General features: G+C 40.8%; 1 protein-coding gene across 4 annotated transcripts in view; it reads left to right on the top strand.

Moving 5' to 3' along the window:
* Positions 1-20,292, top strand: part of MTHFD1L (methylenetetrahydrofolate dehydrogenase (NADP+ dependent) 1 like) — a 194,147-nt gene that overhangs the window by 124,827 nt on the left and 49,028 nt on the right. For all 4 annotated transcript variants that reach the window (XM_027083497.1, XM_027083510.1, XM_027083501.1 and 1 more), the window contains 2 exons: positions 17,620-17,727; positions 19,861-20,013. In XM_027083497.1, coding sequence (XP_026939298.1) covers positions 17,620-17,727; positions 19,861-20,013 — 261 coding nt within the window. The remainder of the gene's footprint in view (positions 1-17,619; positions 17,728-19,860; positions 20,014-20,292) is intronic.

Genomic DNA, 20,292 nt, shown 5'->3' with positions numbered 1-20,292 from the left:
ATATCTTATTTATCCATTCCTCTTTCGGTGGACAGTTAGGTTGCTTCCATGTCTTGGCTATTGTAAATAATGCTGCTATGAACTTTGGGGTGTGTGTATCTTTTCTAATTAGAGTTTTCATCTTTTCCTGATATATGCCCAGGAGTAACTATATTTTGGAGACTAATCCGTTATCAGTAACTTCATTTGCAAACAGAGTCCAAATCTCAATGGGACCTCCCACTATGGATATAAATGTGGACAACTCTCTGAGCCTCAGCTTCCTTATCTATAAAATAGTGTCTGATATTAACACCAACTTCACCCAGTTGCTGTGAGGACCAAGTGAAATGTCCTGGAGTAAAATGCTGGGACATAGGAGGCTGGTAATCTATGTTAGCTCTTCCTTCTGTCACTTTCACTTCAGGAAGAGAAGGGGTTTCCTGAATTGACCTTCAAGAATTGTCTTGTGACTCAGGTAACCTGGAGGTCGGGCTGCAGGATTGGTGTCCTGTTCAACTGTGTTAAAACCAGCAATTAGCAGCCCCTAGTGCACCAGGAAAGAAAGGCACTCCCAAATTAAAGCAAGACATTTAGCATTCTTTCTCCATTAGAATTGGGAGCTATTCGTGATTTAATAGAAAGTCAGTAGCTTTTGCAAAGAATGTATGGTACCACCGAAAGTCCATCTGAATATTGTTTGTTAAATCAGGAGTGAAAGTTGAAAACCATCTCCACATCCCTCCATATCCTTCCTCTAAACTCGTAAACATTTAGACGTGTAACCTTGACAGCATGAGAAGATGGTGTTTGTTTTTATTAAAAGGTCTTTCCTGTTCCTTGTGTGAAGCCATTCTCTTGATCACAGCAGGGCTAGAAGCAAGGGAGATCAAAACAGACCAGGAAGACTCCATCTAGGGCCACAGCCAGCACCGCAGATTTCTGCACTATTGCACTTTCAGTGCCTGTGTGTTTAGGAGTGTTTTCTCCCCTGCTGGCACGGGATTGAGGGCTGGGGGAGTTCGTTGATTATTGAGGAATTATGTATGTTATATTTTTTAAGGATTCAAACCAGTTGTTGGTAGGGTTTTGAGTTATTCTTTAATTGGACTCCGGGCATCAGCCAGCAAACGGAGCCTCAAATTTTAAGGAAATAAATAAAAATGCATATGTATAAGTACTTGTATGTATGTATATAGAGTATTATGTGTGTTCGTGTGTGTATGTGTATATTTTTTTTAATTGTGGTAAAAAAATGTTTGTAAAATGAAATTTCCCATTTTAATCATTTTTAAATATATACAGTTCCATGTATTTAGAATATATAAAAATGTATACATAAATACTATATATGTAGTTTTAATTCATAGAACTTGAAACATACATCTCTGTATGTCTTTTGTATTTCATAGTAATTGCTAAGCAACAGTCTAAGGAGAAGGGATGACCTTTCTTTTTTATTTTTAATTAATTAATTTTTGGTTTTTGGGGGGGGGTTTTGAATATTATCTTATTTATTTTTTTATACAGCACGTTCTTATTAGTCATCAGTTTTATACACATCAGTGTATACATGTCAATCCCAATCGCCCAATTCATCACACCCCCACCCCCACCCCACGCAGCTTTCCCCCCTTGGTGTCCATACGTTTGTTCTCTACATCTGTGTCTCAACTTCTGCCCTGCAAACTGGTTCATCTGAACCTTTTTTCCAGGTTCCACATACATGAGTTAATATACGATATTTGTTGTTCTCTTTCTGACTTACTTCACCCTGTATGACAGTCTCTAGATACATCCACATCTCAACAAATGACCCAATTTTGTTCATTTTTATGGCCGAGTAATATTCCATTGTGTATATGTACCACAACTTCTTTATCCATTCGTCTGTCGATGGGCATTTAGGTTGCTTCCATGACCTGGCTATTGTAAATAGTGCTGCAGTGAACATTTGGGGTGCATGTGTCTTTTTGAATTATGGTTTTCTCTGGGTGTGTGCCCAGTAGTGGGATTGCTAGGTCATATGGTAATTCTAAATCAGTTTTTTAAGGAACCTCCATAGTGTTCTCCATAGTGGCTGTATCAGTTTACATTCCCACCAACAGTGCAAGAGGGTTCGCTTTTCTCCACACCCTCTCCAGCATTTGTTGTTTGTAGATTTTCTGATGATGCTCATTCTAACTGGTGTGAGGTGATACATCATTGTAGTTTTGATTTGCATTTCTCTAATAATTAGTGATGTTGAGCAGCTTTTCATGTGCTTCTTGGCCATCTGTATGTCTTCTTTGGAGAAATGTCTATCTAGGTCTTCTGCCCATTTTTGGATTGGGTTGTGTGTTTCTTTAATATTGAGCTGCATGAGCTGTTTATATATTTTGGAGATGAATCCTTTGTCCGTTGATTCGTTTGCAAATATTTTTCCGATTCTGAGGGTTGTCTTTTCGTCTTGTTTATGGTTTCCTTTGGTGTGCAAAAGCTTTGAAGTTTCATTAGCTCCCATTTGTTTATTTTTGTTTTTATTTCCATTACTCTAGGAGGTGGATCAAAAAAGATCTCGCTGTGATTTATGTCAAAGAGTTTTCTTCCTATGTTTTCCTCTAAGAATTTTGTAGTGTCCGGTCTTACATTTAGGTCTCTAATCCATTTTGTGTTTCTTTTTGTGTATGGTGTTAGAAAGTGTTCTAATTTCATTCTTTTACATGTAGCTGTCCAGTTTTCCCAGCACCACTTAGTGAAGAGACTGTCTTTTCTCCATTGTATATCCTTGCCTCCTTTGTCATAGATTAGTTGACCATAGGTGCGTGGGTTTACCTCAGGGCTTTCTATCTTGTTCCATTGATCTATGTTCCTCTTCTTGTGCCAGTACCATATTGTCTTGATTACTGTAGCTTTGTAGTATAGTCTGAAGTCAGGGAGTCTGATTCCTCCAGCTCCATTTTTTCCCCTCAAGACTGCTTTGGCTATTCGGGGTCTTTTGTGTCTCCATACAAATTTTAAGATTTTTTCTTCTAGTTCTGTAAAAAATGCCATTGGTAATTTGATAGGGATTGCATTGAAGCTGTAAATTGCTTTGGGTAGTATAGCCATTTTCACAATATTGATTCTTCCAATCCAAGAACATGGTATATCTCTCCATCTGTTGGTATCATCTTTAATTTCTTTCATCAGTGTCTTACAGTTTTCTGCATACAGGTCTTTTGTCTCCCTAGGTAAGTTTATTCCTAGGTGTTATTCCTTTTCTTGCAATGGTAAATGGGAGTATTTCCTTAATTTCTCTTTCAGATTTTTCATCATTAGTGTATAGGAATGCAAGAGATTTCTGTGCATTAATTTTGTATCCTGCAACTTTACCAAATTCATTGATTAGCTCTAGTAGTTTTCTGATGGCATATTTAGGATTCTCTGTGTATAGTATCATGTGATCTACAAACAGTGACAGTTTTACTTCTTCTTTTCCAATTTGGATTCCTTTTTTTTCTTTTTCTTCTCTGATTGCCATGGCTAGGACTTCCAAAACTATGTTGAATAATAGTGGTGAGAGTGGACATCCTTGTCATGTTCCTGATCTTACAGGAAATGCTTTCAGTTTTTCACCATTGAGAATGATGTTTGCTGTGGGTTTGTCGTATATGGCCTTTATTATGTCGAGGTAGGTTCCGTCTGTGCCCACTTCCTGGAGAGTTTTTATCATAAATGGGTATTGAATTTTGTCGAAAGCTTTTTCTGCATCTATTGAGACGATCATATGGGTTTTATTCTTCAATATGTTAATATGGTGTATCAGATTGATTGATTTGCGTATATTGAAGAATCCTTGCATCCCTGGGATAAATCCCACTTGATCATGGTGTTTGATCCTTTTAATGTGTTGTTGGATTCTGTTTGCTAGTATTTTGTTGAGGATTTTTGCATCTGTATTCATCAGTGATATTGGTCTGTAATTTTCTTTTTTTGTAGTATCTTTTTCTGGTTTTGGTATCAGGGTGATGGTGGCCTCATAGAATGAGTTTGGGAGTGTTCCTTCCTCTGCAATTTTTTGGAAGAGTTTGAGAAGGATGGGTGTCAGCTCTTCTCTAAATGTTTGATAGAATTCACCTGTGAAGCCATCTGGTCCTGGACTTTTGTTTGTTGGAATATGTTTAATCACAGTTTCAATTTCGTTACTTGTGATTGGTCTGTTCATATTCTCTATTTCTTCCTGGTTCAGTCTTGGGAGGTTATACCTTTCGAAGAATTTGTCCATTTCTTCCAGGTTGTCCATTTTATTGGCATAGAGTTGCTTGTAGTAGCCTCTTAGGATGCTTTGTATTTCTGTGGTGTCTGTTGTAACTTCTCCTTTTTCATTTTCAATTTTATTGATTTGGTCCTCTCCCTCTTTTTCTTGATGAGTCTGGCTAATGGTTTATCAATTTTGTTTATCTTCCCAAAGAACCAGCTTTTAGTTTTATTGATCTTTGCTATTGTTTTCTTTGTTTCTATTTCATTTATTTCTGCTCTGATCTTTATGTTTTCTTTCCTTCTCCTAACTTTGGGTTTTGTTTGTTCTTTCTCTAGTTCCTTTAGGTGTAAGGATAGATTGTTTATTTGAGATGTTTCTTGTTTCTTGAGGTAGGCTTGTATAGCTATAAACTTCCACTTAGAACTGCTTTTGCTGCCTCCCATAGGTTTTAGATCATCGTGTTTTCATTGTCATTTGTCTCTAGGTATTTTTTGTTTTCCTCTTTGATTTCTTCAGTGATCTCTTGGTTATTTAGTAACGTATTGTTTAGCCTCCATGTGTTTGTGTTTTTTAAGCTTTTTCCCCTGTAATTCATTTCTAATCTCATAGCGTTGTGTTCAGAAAAGATGCTTGATATGATTTCAATTTTCTTAAATTTACTGGGGCTTGATTTGTGACCCAAGATGTGATCTATCCTGGAGAATGTTCCGTGCGCACTTGAGAAGAAAGTGTAATTTGCTGTTTTTGGATGGAATGTCCTATAAATATCAATTAAATCTATATGCTCTGTTGTGTCCTTTAAAGCTTCTGTTTCCTTATTTATTTTCATTTTGGATGATCTGTCCATTGGTGCACGTGAGGTGTTAACGTCCCCCACTATTATTGTGTTACTGTCAAGTTCCTCTTTTATAGCTGTTAGCAGTTGCGTTATATATTGAGGTGCTCCTGTGTTGGGTGCATATATATTTATAATTGTTATATCTTCTTCTTGGATTGATCCCTTGATCATTATGTAGTGTCCTTCCTTGTCTCTTGTAACATCTTTATTTTAAAGTCTATTTTATCTGATAAGAGTATTGCTACTCCAGCTTTGTTTTGATTTCCATTTGCATGGAATATCTTTTTCCATCCCCTCACTTTCAGTCTGTATGTGTCCCTAGGTCTGAAGTGGGTCTCTTGTAGACTGCATATATATGGGTCTTGTTTTGTATCCATTCAGCAAGCCTGTGTCTTTTAGTTGGTGCGTTTAATCCATTCACATTTAAGGTAATTATCGATATGTATGTTCCTATGACCATTTTCTTAATTGTTTTGAGTTTCTTTTTGTAGGTCCTTTTCTTCTCTTGTGTTTCCCACGTAGTGACATTCCTTTAGCTTTTGTTGTAGAGCTGGTTTGGTGGTGCTGAATTCTCTTAGCTTTTGCTTGTCTGTAAAGCTTTTGATTTCTCCATGGAATCTGAATGAGATCCTTGCTGGGTAGAGTAATCTTGGTTGTAGGTTTTTCCCTTTCATTACTTTAAGTATATCATGCCACTCCCTTCTGGCTTGTAGAGTTTCTGCTGAGAAATTAGCTATTACCTTTATGAGAGTTCCCTTGTACGTTGTCATTTTTCCCTTGCTGCTTTCAATAATTTTTCTTTGTCTTTAATTTTTGTCAATTTGATTGCTACGTGTCTCGGTGTGTTTCTCCTTGGGTTTATCCTGCCTGGGACTCTCTGTGCTTCCTGGACTTGGGTGGCTATTTCCTTTCCCATGTTAGGGAAGTTTTAGACTATAATCTCTTCAAATGTTTTCTCAGGTCCTTTCTCTCTTCTCCTTCTGGGACCCCTATAATGCGAATGTTGTTGCATTTAATGCGTCCCAGAGGTCTCTTAGGCTGTCTTCATTTCTTTTCATTCTTTTTTTTTATTCTGTTCCACAGCTGTGAATTCCACCATTCTGTCTTCCAGGTCACTTATCCGTCCTTCTGCCTCAGTTATTCTGCTAGTGATTCCTTCTAGTGTAGTTTTCATTTCAGTTATTGTACTGTTCACCTCTGTTTGTTTGTTCTTTAATTCTAGGTCTTTGTTAAACATTTCTTGTGTCTTCTCAATCTTTGCCTCCATTGTTTTTCTGAGGTCCTGGATCATCTTCACTATCATTATTCCGAATTCTTTTTCCGGAAGGTGCTTATCTCCACTGCACTTAGTTGTTTTTCTGGGGTTTTATCTTGTTCCTTCATCTGGTACATAGCCCTCTGCCTTATCATCTTGTCTATGTTTCTGTGAATGTGGTTTTTGTTCCACAGGCTGCAGGACTGTAGTTCTTGCTTCTGCTGTCTGCCCTCTTGCTGGTGATGTGATTCTATGTATATAAAACTCAGCATGCTGCTAGTGTTGGACGGTGTCCTGCAGAGGCTGGGGGTGGCTGTGGCTCACCGTGAGGACAGGGACACTAGCAGCAGAAGTTCTGGGAAGTACTCCTTGGCGTGAGCCCTCCCGGAGTCTGCCATTAGCCCCACCAGAGATGATGACCTTTCTTTTTATGCCCTTATCCCTGTACTGTTGTCTCCTTCTCAAGGCCTTTGACCTCTCTGGCTCTTTCCTGCTTGTCCTCAGACCTGCGCTTGGTCTGCCTGTTCCCACCAGTCCTTTCTTCAGCCCTCTCCTTTCCTCCTTTTGTGCAATTGAATGTTTGGCATGTTTTGTAGGAAGCTGTCCCTTATATTTCCAGTCAGTTAAGTATCTCATTCAGAATCCGTGTCTCTTCCCTGTGCTCTCATGTTCTGCTGTCTTATTTCTGGTTGAGCTCTGGTCATCCATCCTGAACTGCTTCTAGCCCTTCCCTCATCAGCCTCTTCTCCTCTTGCCTCCTTTTCATGATTCAGCTCCAAATTCCCACACTGCCTCAATACCACATCCTTCTGCAAACACATCTTAGATCGCTATCAAAACTAGATTGTTCCCAACACTGGCCTCTAGGTTCTTTGTCCAGACTCCTTTGGCCAGCAGTGTATCACTCACCTCCTTGGCCTACCCCTACCGCTGCCTCACCCATCTGTGTTTGACAGGTCTCTTCAGATCTGAACCTACTGTTAGATCCCACCCAACTTTCTCAATGCATCCTATTCAGCCCTTTGTGATTCTGGCAAAGCATCCCACAGCTTTGTCTCCTTGAAGCTAGAAATAGCACCTGATGAGAAAGGAACAGTGGTCTATATCTATTTCACTTGTACATGTCACAAGGATTCCTTTGATTTCATTTAAGTGCTTTCTTCTAACAAAAAATGGAATGTCACTATGGCAAAAGTTTCTAGAAATGCATTTCATCCAAAATTATGGGCCAAGCAAGAAAGACAGGGATGTAAAATGAACTGGCAATGTCCCACCACGTGTTACCTAGTCACCTTCTGCCATCATTCCATCCATCCCTTGGTCTTTCTGACTTAAATTCAGATGACACGAGAAGACTCAGTAGGGAAAGCATCCATTTTCTCAGCCTGAAAAGCAAGCAACATTATTTACATATTATCACAGGTGTATTAAAGACCACTTGAAAAGGAAAACGACCACCTTAGGACTGGGGGAGGAAATCACTCAAAACAGCACAGGCTTCCACTCACCCCAGGATCTGAGAGGTTAGGGATTTGTCTTAGCAATCATTTTATTTCCGAAAATGATTTATTTTTCCTTTCATGAAAGTAGTTTACTCCGCCCTTGAGTGAGACTTTTAATCTTAGACCAGAAGATGTTTCTTTGACAGCCCTGCTCCAGTAGATGAATGAGGGAGGTATGACTCCTGCCCAGGAAAACAGAGGCCGGGCTGCACCTCGTGTTCATTCATATTAGTCTCACAACACACTGAGGTTTGCACGTAACTTCATGCCAGGAGGAACAACAGGTGTGTCATACATGCATACCATTAGGCCAAGCAAGTGCTCAGGCCACTACCAGCCCTTCCCCCTCCTTTGGGTGAGATCATTAAAATCACCTATTCCTGTATATTGCTTTCTTTTGGCGTTGCTGTAATGTTCTGTTTAAGAGTATACAGCACAGGGCTTCCCTGGTGGCGCAGTGGTTGAGAGTCCGCCTGCCGATGCAGGGGACACAGGTTTGTGCCCGGGTCCGGGAGGATCCCACATGCCGTGGAGCGGCTGGGCCCGTGAGCCATGGCCGCTGGGCCTGCGCGTCCAGAGCCTGCGCTCTGCAACGGGAGAGGCCACAACAGTGAGAGGCCTGCGTACCGAAGGGGAAAAAAAAAAAAAGAGTATACAGCACAAGGAACTCTGCTCAATATTTGTAATAACCTAAATGGGAAAAGAATTTGAAAAAGAACAGATACGTGTATATGTGTAACTGAATCCCTTTGCTGTACACCTGAAACTAGCACAACATTGTAAATCAACTATACTCTAATATAAAATAAGAATTAAAAAACAAAACAAGGGCTTCCCTGGTGGCGCAGTGGTTGAGTCCACCTGCCGATGCAGGGGATGCGGGTTCATGCCCTGGTCTGGGAAGATCCCACATGCCGCGGAGCGGCTGGGCCTGTGAGCCATGGCCGCTGAGCCTGCGGGTCCGGAGCCTGTGCTCCTCAACGGGAGAGGCCATAGCAGTGAGAGGCCTGCGTACTGCAAAAAAAAAAAAAAAAAAAAAGAATAAAAATAAATAAAATAAGCACTTTATTTTTAAAAATAAAATTTTTAAAAATAGTTTAAATAAAATTAAGAATCGAAAAAGAGAACAATAGTGAGAAAAAAATCCTCAACTAGGAGTAAAAATCTAAAATTTTCCCACTAGATGAAACAAAATTCAAATGAATTCATATTCAATGAGCAAATTTTAAACACAAACCTCTGTATATCACTCAAGATTGCTCTGTTAGACACTATGTTGATCCCTTTGCATATTTGGTCCTATGAAATATAGTCCTCAAGATGTCCAACTACAGGAAATTGGAGAAAGAAAATTCCTGTGACCTGAAGTAAATCAAACTGAAGGCAAAAAACAAACAAAAACGAGTATACAAGGTCACCCTTGTGATTTGAATATGAATTCCGTATCATCACTTCGCATGGACAAATGCAGACTTTGTGGCGATGAGCCCTCTTTCCTTTCTCAGACCCCAGCTATCTCCAGCATGTGTCCTGGTTGTCTCAGGAGAGCGAGATTCTTCTAGGATTCTTCTGGGTTGACCTGTTGCTCAGGACCAACAAGCCAGCGGGACGAGCCACTCCGGGAGCTGGCTCATGGCAGTCAGCACGTACACCTTGGGTAGCTCAGATGTGCTGGTTTCCAGCCAGCGACATGCTTTGTGTCAAAGACACAAGGGTCTGTTGTTCTCACTCACAACGCAGAGCTGCTCCCATGACACCAGGGTATGTTGTAGTGAAGCCCTCGCTCCTGGTGGAAGCTGGTTTCGCATTACATACTTTTATTTGAGGTACAGGAAAGGCCATTTACCAAACTGCACTTGTAGATCACTGAAAATTCATGCTTCATTTTAAATACAAAATATAAATTGAAATACTTACTGTATGTCCAGAGATTTTTATTCGACTTATAAATTTACTAATTGATTCCTCTCCTTAAATATTTCATGAGCATTGAAGTACTTCAAGCCAACATCACAGCATAGGAACACTTAACTTATGTGAATTCCAATCTAGGCTTCGGTAAAACAAAAGAACAATGTAGTTTTCATTCAGTGTAATGGCTGAGGAAACAGCAGTGTGTTTCAACACTTCAACAGTTATGTGCTTAAGAGATAGTGGAATATTGATAATAGAGTACTGTGTCATGTTTTCATGGGTCTTCTAAGAGACCTTCAGGGCTGCTGGCTTTAGAACCTGACATCTAAGTAAGATGAGATGCCACTATATTATAAAACCTTCATACTTCTTTATTTTCCTCAATTCTGTCAGCTTCATTTTTTTTAATTGAAGTATAATTGATTTACAATGTTGGGTTAGTTTCTGGTGTACAGCAAAGTGACTCAGTTTTATATATATATATATATATATACACACACACACACACACACACACACACACACACACACTCTTTTCAGAAAAGAATATATATATTCTTTTCAGACTCTTCCATTATAGGTTATTACTAGATATTGGATATAATTCCCTGTGCTATACAGTAGTACCTTGTTGTTTGTCTATTTTATATATAGTAGTGTATATATGTTAATCCCAAACTCCTAATTTATCCCTCCCCGCCTTTCCCTTTTGGTAACTATAAATTTGTCTGTGATTCTATTTCTGTTTTGTAAATGAGTTCATTTATATCATATTTTTAGATTCCACATATAAATGATATGATATTTGTCTTTTTCTGTCTGAATTACTTCACTTAGTATGATAATCTCCAGTTCCATCCATGTTGCTGCAAATGGCATTATTGCATTCTTTTTCATGGCTGAGTGGTATTCCATTTTATATATGTACCATTCAACTGTTGATGGACACTTAGGTTGCTTCCATGTCTTGCCTATTGTCAATAGTGCAACAATGAACATTGGGTGCATGTGTAATGAGTCCAGTGGTCTTTTCAAGAAGGATATGCTATCTAACTTTGAGTAACGTAGCTTCTATGAGCCTGGGTCACCACATCTACATAAGGAATGTGGTAAAGAGTGAAGACCCCTACATCCTCCAGCCTACCTTCCTGGTGTCACTCAGCCAGGATTCTGGGTGGGCATACTCTAAGCAAAGGACCGTAGACAATACGACCCGGCATTCAGGGTTCTTTTCTAGAGCTAGAAAGAACTGCTGCCCAGTTCAGTAGCCACTGGCCATAGAAAGCTATTGACATTTAAATTAACTAAAATTAACAGCTCATTTCCTCGGTTACACTAGTCCCATTTCAACTACTTACTAGCCACATGAGGCTGGTGGCTACTAGCCTGGAAAGCATGGTTGTAGAACATTTCCATCATCACAGAAAGTTTCCATCGGAAAGCTCTCTTCTAAAGTATTTCAGTTATTTTTATACGTTTAAGAGGTTTGGGAGGAAATTAATGAATATGTTCAGAATTCTATTCTTGGTGAAGATGGAGATTTAACATAATGTTAGTTCCAAAATGATCAAAGATCCTAGTATAGACGCCAGGCTTTGTGAAGTAGCTTATATGAGTACGTTGAGCATAGTACACGTAGAGTAGTCCCTCTTTCCAGAAAAAGCCTTGTCTTTGCTGCCATTCACACCTTGATATGCGCCATTCTCCTCGTGTGAAATAATCTTTCCTTTTATTGCTTATTAAGATCTTTCACATCCTTCAAGCACCATTCAAGTTCCTTTTAGGTCTTACCAATTTATGCTGACTTCCGTGCCGTCCCCTGCAATCTGTGATCTTCCAACTTTAGTAGTAACGTGGAGGCGGAGGCTTTATCACACACTCCATTCCGTCACACTTTACTGTGTCATTGTCCCCACCCCATCAGACATTCTTTGTGCACAAAATCTCTGAAATTCTTTGTACACCGTGACATCTTGAAAGTACTTGCCACAGATGGTTGTTCATTCAACAGTTGTTTGTGGAGGGCCTACTGATTGGAAGTTACTATCCTAGACATCAGGGATGTAAGGAGGAAAGAGGTGGCAAATAGATACATTTGTAAATATTTAGGAAGTTGGAGTAAAGCCAGGGATGATTAATGCATACCCATTCATAATTTATTTTACCATTTTATTTGTTTTATAAAAACTACCACTTAAAATGAGCAGCACAAGTGAATGTCAAGTTCAGATCAAGATTACTGGACATGAATTTGGCTTTTTTCTTTTTCTTTAAAGATTACACTGCTCCCCAAAATCGAGCAGAGAAACAGCAGGAGGTTCCTTTCCGGCTGTCACAATATACACAGAAGGTATACAGTGGAGCTGCCTTATCAGGGCAGGTTTCAGTTTTTATATTAAACCCAAAAGTTGTGTTAACTGAGATGTTCTTTTTATTTATTTACTTGTACACATAGGTGAAAGAGAATAATTGTAGCAGGAGTCCCAAGAGAGTTTTGGTCTTGGGGTTTCTAGCTCCATGAGCTGAAGCACATTATTTATCCAGTGTGGGGCTGTGAGACACACACCAGGTGGTGATGGTCCCTCTCGTAGGCTCACTTTGGATAGCTTTGTGCATGTCGAGGCCAGCGAGGGAGTGTCATCTTTTCTGGGGCTGGCGAGGCTGAGGCTGGGGCATGGGAAGTGCAGGATACCGGGAGCTGGTCATGGTGGCTGCTGGGATGCTCCAGGGTCTTAAGGAGGGGAAACAAGTCTCCTGACTGGGACTCACTCACACCACCAGCCCCTGCTCCCCTGCTCTGCCTTCTGTTTGAGTCATCCTGTCATGTGTGGTTGCAGTTTTCCCATAGGAAATAAGACCACAACTACACAGTTCACAAACTCAGCCTGGCACCTGCTTGAAATTTCCGCAGCACTTTCAAATAAACATTAGACAGGGGGCTTCCCTGGTGGCGCAGTGGTTAAGAACCCGCCTGCCAGTGCAGGTGACACGGGTTTGAGCCCTGGTCCGGGAAGATCCCACATGCCACGGAGCAACTAAGCCCGTGCGCCACAACTACTGAGCCTGCGCTCTAGAGCCCACGAGCCACAACTCCTGAGCCCGCGAGCCACAACTACTGAAGGCTGCGCACCTAGAGCCCGTGCTCTGCAACAAGAAGCCACCGCAATGAGAAGCCCGCATGCCACAATGAAGAGTAGCCCCCACTCGCCTCAACTAGAGAAAGCCCGCGTGCAGCAACAAAGACCCAAGGCAGCCAAAAATAAATATAAATAAAATAAATAAATTTATTTTAAAAAAGAAAACATTAGACAGGAAGGCAGTTTAGTTGTTGATAAAAATGTATATTTCCTTATGCCCCAAAGAATTGAAGTCTAGAAGAGAAATATTTGTCCATTCCCGCCCCCCCACTTTTAGCATAGCAGCCTTATTCACAGTAGCAAAAAGGTGGAAACAACCCGTGTCCATCAGTGGATGAATGGATTTTTTTTTTTAGTGTGGTATGTCCATACAGTGAAATATTATTCAGCCTTTAAAAGGAAAGAAATTTGTAACATGCTACATCATGGTTGAACCTTGAGGTTCATGCTAAACAAAATAAGCCGGATGCAAAAAGATACATACTGTATGATTCCACTTATACAAGGTACCCCGAGTAGACAGATCCATAGAGACAGAAAGCAGAAAGGTGGTAGCAAGGGGCTGAGGGGAGGACAGAATGGGGAGTTAGTGTTTCATGGGTACAGTTTTAGTTCTGCAGAGTGAAGGGTTCTGAAGATTAACATCACAGCAACAGGAATGTGCTTAACAGTACAGAACTGTACACTTGAACATGATAAAGATGGTAAATCTGTTATGTGTGTTTTACCACAATTTAAAATTAAATATATGTATTCCTTGAAAAAAATTTCATGTTTAAAAACTAAAAATAAGTCAGTTAAATACCCACTCACACGAATTCCTTCATTGTCATCCATTTGCTATTACCTTGTTCACGTGTGAGTTTTTTTCAATTATTATATTATAGAAAAGTCACGCCCACTTTTCCTTTTCAGATCAATCTAGAGCTCAGTAAATAGTGCATTCTGTTCATTAAATGTGTCATGAGTAGTACTAATCTGTCTTGTTGTTGTTTTGTTTCACTTCCAGGGAAAACGTAAGTCTTTAGTTAGCCCTCTTGCCCTCGCGCCATCATAATAATATTACGTAAGGTTTGTGCAGTGTGGTATTTGTAACACACTGCGTGGCTTCAGTGCTTGCAGTGAAATGAGTACAGCAGCATATTCACCTCTCCCACTAGGAATGAGGTTGCATGATTCAGCCAAATCTAAGGGGCTGCGTTCTTCCTTAGCCCTCCTGTCCCACAGCAGCCCACAAACCCCTCACCTGAGCTGCTCTGGAGGGCTGGAGGAGCCCAGATGAACCAAGTTGCATGGGACCTATCACACTGCTTGGGTGACACCATATTCTGTGAGCTGCCTTCCCCTGAAAAAGCGTAACTGTCACATCACATGGAATCCTTGCTTTGTCAACAGGAAGGTCAGAAAATATTCCATTTATTCAACTGTATATTGAGAGCCTACTCTTGTAGTCCAGGGGCTGTACTGTATCCCACCTCTACGTGAACAAGAGGTGGTCCTTGGCCTCAAAGAGTTTATAGGCTATTCTCAATTCTTCAGCTAACGAACATGGAATCTTCTACATTAGAAGTCACTCAAGGTTTGCTCTAGCCCAGACTCAACTTTGCACTCATGCGGTAATTCTGCAACAACCCGGGAGCCATACTCGGCTTACCCTGAACTCTGCCAGAGTAAAACAGCTCTGTTATTACAGCTTTTCCTTAAACATTTCCTTCTCATTTCTGTCCTTGCTTCACCTTCTGCCTTCCTGGAAAATAACGATCATTTCTTTCTAGCGTTGTCCCTTCTAGAGGTGGAGATTCTTCTTCTTTTTTTTTTTTTTTTTTTAAAGAATCAACTTTATTTATTTAGTTTTGGTTGCGTTGGGTCTTCATTGCTGCGCGCAGGCTTTCTCCAGTTGTGGCGAGCGGGAGCTACTCTTCCTTGCGGTGCGCAGGCTTCTCATTGCGGTGGCTTCTCTTGTTGCGGAGCACGGGCTCTAGGCACGCGGGCTTCAGTAGTTGTGGCACACGGGCTCAGTAGTTTCGGCTTGTGGGCTCTAGAGCACGGGCTCAGTAGTTGTGGCTCGCAGGCTCAGTAGTTGTAGTGCACAGGCTTACTTGCTCCACAGCATGTGGGATCTTCCCGGACCAGGGACTGAACTGGTGTCCCCTGCATTGGCAGGCGGATTCTTAACCACTGCGCCACCGGGGAAGTCCTGAAGTGGAGATTCTTCTCTGATTTCTCTTATGACATAGTTTACAAAAGGCCCCTTGCCACCCGGTAGATTTCAGCATCAGAGTTTGATCCTGGCACTGTTACCATCCGAGGTCCATCAGTGCATCCCAGCAGGGCATGGGCTTTGCTAGCAGCCACTCATTGCCAGGCCCTGCTGAACCTCTGGTGCCACGTAACACCCAGGTCAGAGCATTACAGGGCTATCGGATGGCAAAGAAGAGAACGCCCACGTGTGCTGGAGGACTGTCAGTACAGGCTTCCTGGAGATGCTGGCCTTTGAGATAGATCTTAGAGCGCTCAAGGAGTTTTAGCAGAGGTGATCTTGAGTTTTTCTTACTTATGTACATTTTAAGAAGGTTAGACTTGCAGTAGAGTGGAGGGGGGTGTTAGAAGTGAAGAAACCAGTTAGGAAGCTGTCGTGGTAGGCGAGACCTTTAACATCTCAACCAAGAGCACTTTGAAGGGTCGTCTTCCCCACGTCCTCACCCATGCTTGAAATTCTCATACTTTCAGTCTTGCTGATCTCACGGTTGTAAATTGGTTTTTCATCATTTTAATTTGCCTTTCCTTGATCACTAATGAGATTGGGCATTTTTTCATATTGTTATTAGTCACTCTTTTGCCTAGTATTAAATATTTGTTTGTCTTTTTCTGAATTTGTGGGAGTTTTATGCATTCTAGTAACTAATCTTTTAAATATTTGCAAGCATCTTCTCCCAGACTGTTCCTTATGCTTTATCCTTATTTCTGATGTCTTTTTTTTTTTTTTTAATACAAGGAACTTTAAGTTTTGATGTCAGGTCTATAAATCGTTTCCTTTAAGGCGGAGTCTGTTGTTACCTTCTTTAAGAATTCCTTCCGTACCTCAGGATAATAAAGAGTTTCCCAATTTTTTCCCCCAATATGTAGAGTTTTGATTTTGAAGATTTTGCCTTTGTTCCATATTGGACTTATTTAGGGGCCTGGTGTGAGGCAGGAATTTAATTTTATTTCTCCAGCCAAAAGTCAGTTGAATAGTCAGTCCTTTCCCTGTTTTGTGCCATGTCTACTATATACTGTCCCACACCTGCTGAGGTGTCCTTCTGTGTTCTTTGTTATCTTCCCTTGATTAATCATCTCGTCCTGTGCCGATACCACATGGAATTAATCAGCATAGTTTTGTAGTATGATTGATACCTGGTATGGCAGGTCCCTTATCTTTGTTCTTTTGGTTTTATTTATTTTTGAAGTTATCTTACCTATTTTTGCCGTTACTCTTCATTAGGAATTTTAAAATTGGTTGGCCAAGTAACCTAAGTGCTCTTGGGATTTTTATTGGAATTGGATTGAACTAATAAAGTTTGAGAGACTGACCTCTATTCAGTATTGCATCTCCTCACCCATGAACAAAGTATTTCTCTCCGTTGATTCAGATCCTCTTTTATGTCCTTCAGTGAAAGATCATAATGACTTGCACTTCATTTCTTTTTTATTTGTTGAAACATCCAATATTTCAGTTCCAGACCACAGAGCAACTCTACAGTAATAAAAACTGTAGTAATAAAAAATACATTTTAAAGTAATTTGGGGTACTATCGATTGGCAGAGCAGAGCTAGCTTTTATTTTCTCCTGTTAGGTATATCAGCAGTAATTCATGCAAATTTGCCACTGCCCAGCGAAGTCCTTGAGGTGGGCCATGAGAGGCTTCTGCCCCTTGGCTGACGTCCATTCCATCAGCACTTGGTCCAGCAGCCCTTCACTGAACAGTACATCCACCAACCATCTTCATTACATCTATGTGTTTTCTACCCCCAGTGAAATTAGGAACAATTTTGTCAAATGCTTTGCTTGAATTAAGAATCACTTTATCCATGGCACATCCCTTTCCTAATGAACCATCCTTGTTTCTGAAGAGGCCACTTTTAGTGTTTCACTAGCAACTTATATCCAGGCGTTGCATCCAACACTGTGGAAGATTTTTCCATCTCCTCCCCACACACTTATTTGCCCATATCTAGTCTTCTCAGATTTGTCCCATTCTCCTTGTTGTCTCATAATTTGCTAAGGTGACACTAGGTTCAACCTCTGGTTTTCCAATAAAGTGTTTGATCACATTAGCATTTATATTAAAATCTCAACCCATTCCTGCTCACCAAAAAAAAAAAAAAATGTGTCCTTTAGAACTGCTACATTTCTGTCATATAACCCAAGTTGAGACCCACTTAAACACCAGCACTATTTAGTTAGGAGACTTATGTTCTGGCTTAAAAGATCACTAAAAAGCATAGTATAAACTTCGTTAAAGGATGCAGTAGATAAGAATGATTTAACTAAGTAAGCAGCCTCTGAACAGGTTGAACATCTAAGGCTTCTTACTTGCTAGTTGATCTCTGATCTGAAAATTTCAGGACATTAAGGATGATAGAAGAGAAAAGTGTTTGCTTCAAATACTACAGTTGATGAGAAGGGAATCTGGTAGTGAATTTTAAGCAATTACAGAAAATCTCACTAAGCTCTCCCGTAATTCTTTAACCAGCTTGAAGTTAACGATTTTGTTGTCATTTGTGTTTTCCCAGCTTCCAATTGTGGAAAAGATAAGAACCATCGCCCAGGCTGTCTATGGAGCCAAAGATATTGAACTCTCTCCGGAGGCACAATCCAAAATAGATCGTTACACGGAACAGGTAAAAGTTGTGCATTTAGGGGGGAACATCCAGCTTAGGCTTTTGAAATTAGTCACCTTGACTTGAGAGCTGGTGTACGTCCCACCGGCTGAACTTGGCTTAATCTACTCTGTGGTCTACAAAAATTGAATGAATGTCCTTGGGTAGGACGTTAACTGTAATTATGGTGAGAGTACATACATCATTGACTTTTATGGTTATAAATTTGTCTAATACAGGTAGTGTCCCTGTTTATCTGTGTGTGTGAGATCTTCAGCCCCTGCTAGTCAGCCAGAAACATTGAAACTGTTCCTGGATGTGCAGCAGTGGAGTCAAGAGTTAAATAATCTGTAGTGCTTCCTCTTACTGTCTTAAAAATGGTAGCGTGGTGCCAGGTCAGTCAGAGAGGACGGCAGCACATAAAGTCGGGGGTGCTTGGTATTCTTTCTTATACAAGTGCTTCATCGGCTTGGTGGTGAGATTGTCCACAGTGGCTGAAGGCTCCATCGCCTTCTGCCGTGCACATGGCCAAGATTCAGCAGCGAGAGTCTAGTCCTGTAATGGTTATGTCGAATAGGCTCCACTGCGGCGCGTTCGGCCACCTTAACCAAAGGGGCCATGTGCCTCAAACACCCCCTCCAGTTTGCTGTGATCAGATAGAAGTCAGAGCTCTTCAAGAGCTTGCTGGCAAAAGAGCTTCATGATGAGTATCACTGATCTATTTTTTTTTAATCCCCCAACTCCTAAATTCTATTTTTAAAGCATATTTAATATTTTGTCCTGTGCTACCAGCACTAGCCAGGGTATTCTCCCAGATTTGGTAAGATAGTCAGCAATTCATTGCTTCTTAGGATTTTCCAAGAGCTTAGAATGCTCTTGGCTTGTGCTTTTTCATAAATGATCCTCAGACATTGCTGTACACACTGGCATTGTTCTGCAGTGAAATTTTCGCTCATGTGCAATGAAATGAGTAAAATAGGTCATTGTCATGAGGTGTGTGTTTTTTTAATAAGTTTTTAATAATGCTATTTAAGGACTCTCATTGATTCGAATATTAGGTCCTTCCTGATGTTTTCTCAGGCTTAAAATCTTCTTTCTTTTGTGAAGTAATACGGTGATGGTATATAGCATATTGGGTTCTTAAAAAATATATTCTTACTGGCAAACTTTTAAATTGGCAAACCCATATCGGTTCATAAAAATTATGTCAATATTTGATCGATCTCTGAAACCCACAATTCTGGGCACCATTTCTGTAGGGCAATTGTGATCGCCACCCAGCAGATTTCTGATCCGTATCTAAGAGTAAAGGGAACACCCCACCCCCAACCCCCGTTGATAGTACTCTGAAATCTTCCAAATAGTTCTAGGTTGAATCATAAGAAATTCTGTGTGGGTTACCTCTGAAGATCGCATTCCTTTTATCTCTGTCTGTCCACCGAGGGAATGTTCCTTAAAAGTTATGCATCAAGTATGTGGTTGCAGTTAATTAGCAAAGTCTCTGAGGAGGCACTGTGTACCCTTAATCGGGACCAGGCAGCAAGGACACTGTCCTTTTTGTGAGACCCCACATGTGACTGCCTCCCCTTTCACCTTTGGAACTCTGGGTCAGGCATCGCCTTTGGTCCTTAAAAATAAGAGGCTTAAATAGTGACCTCATCTTAGTTCATATAATGTAATCGCAGATCAAATAGCCATGATTCATAAAACAACACAAAGAGGCTCTTTGCTTCCTGACAGCCTCTAAGAATGAGCGAACAACGGGACTAAAAAGCCTTGTCACAAAGCCTTTCTCCAGATTACCTTTCTGAGTGCCGGATATTAATATCCTTAGAAAGTGGTTTCTACAGCTGCTGCTGCTGCCTGCAGTTATTTGCTTGCCTGCAAATAGCCACCTTTTCTTCAAAGACACACATAATGCTGCCTTTCTGTAACAAGAATTATCCAAAGTAAGTAATCGACACCCTCAACTTGCCAGGTGATGATCTCGTGCAGATGAGTTTTTGTCCCATCTTCTTGTTTGATGAATAGGCAGTAACAAGCACTGTTGTATGTGTGGATCTGAGTCATGGGGATTCTGTGGAGTGCGGGTCAAACGAGTAGAGGAGATGAACGTTTATGCTCAAGGAACACCTTTCCTTTCCTTTCTTACAGGGTTTTGGAAATTTGCCCATCTGCATGGCTAAGACCCACCTTTCCCTGTCTCACCAACCTGACAAGAAAGGCGTACCCAAGGATTTCGTTCTACCCATTAGTGACGTACGGGCCAGCATAGGCGCTGGGTTCATTTACCCATTGGTTGGAACGGTGAGTGTGTAACATTCTCCAGAAACCTTCCCCAGTCTGTGTTGTCATGATGCCTGAAATCCTTATGCTCTGGGAATGCCTTACAGATTGGGTATTGGGCAGTAATTAATAGTATTTGCTCTTTTCCTAAATACTCTCTTCCACGGTGAAAAATGCACCTGCCATCAGGGTTTGAATTTTTCTTTTCTTTATCTTTTTTTTTTTTTTGCGGTACGCGGGCCTCTCACTGTTGTGGCCTCTCCCGTTGCGGAGCACAGGCTCCAACGCGCAGGCTCAGCA

This window comes from Aethalodelphis obliquidens, unplaced genomic scaffold (assembly GCF_003676395.1).
Source record: "Aethalodelphis obliquidens isolate GAN/ISIS:26980383/991018 unplaced genomic scaffold, ASM367639v1 scaffold3, whole genome shotgun sequence".
In the NCBI taxonomy this organism is placed as follows: Eukaryota; Metazoa; Chordata; class Mammalia; order Artiodactyla; family Delphinidae; genus Aethalodelphis; species Aethalodelphis obliquidens.
This window is presented reverse-complemented; position numbering and strand designations above follow the sequence as displayed.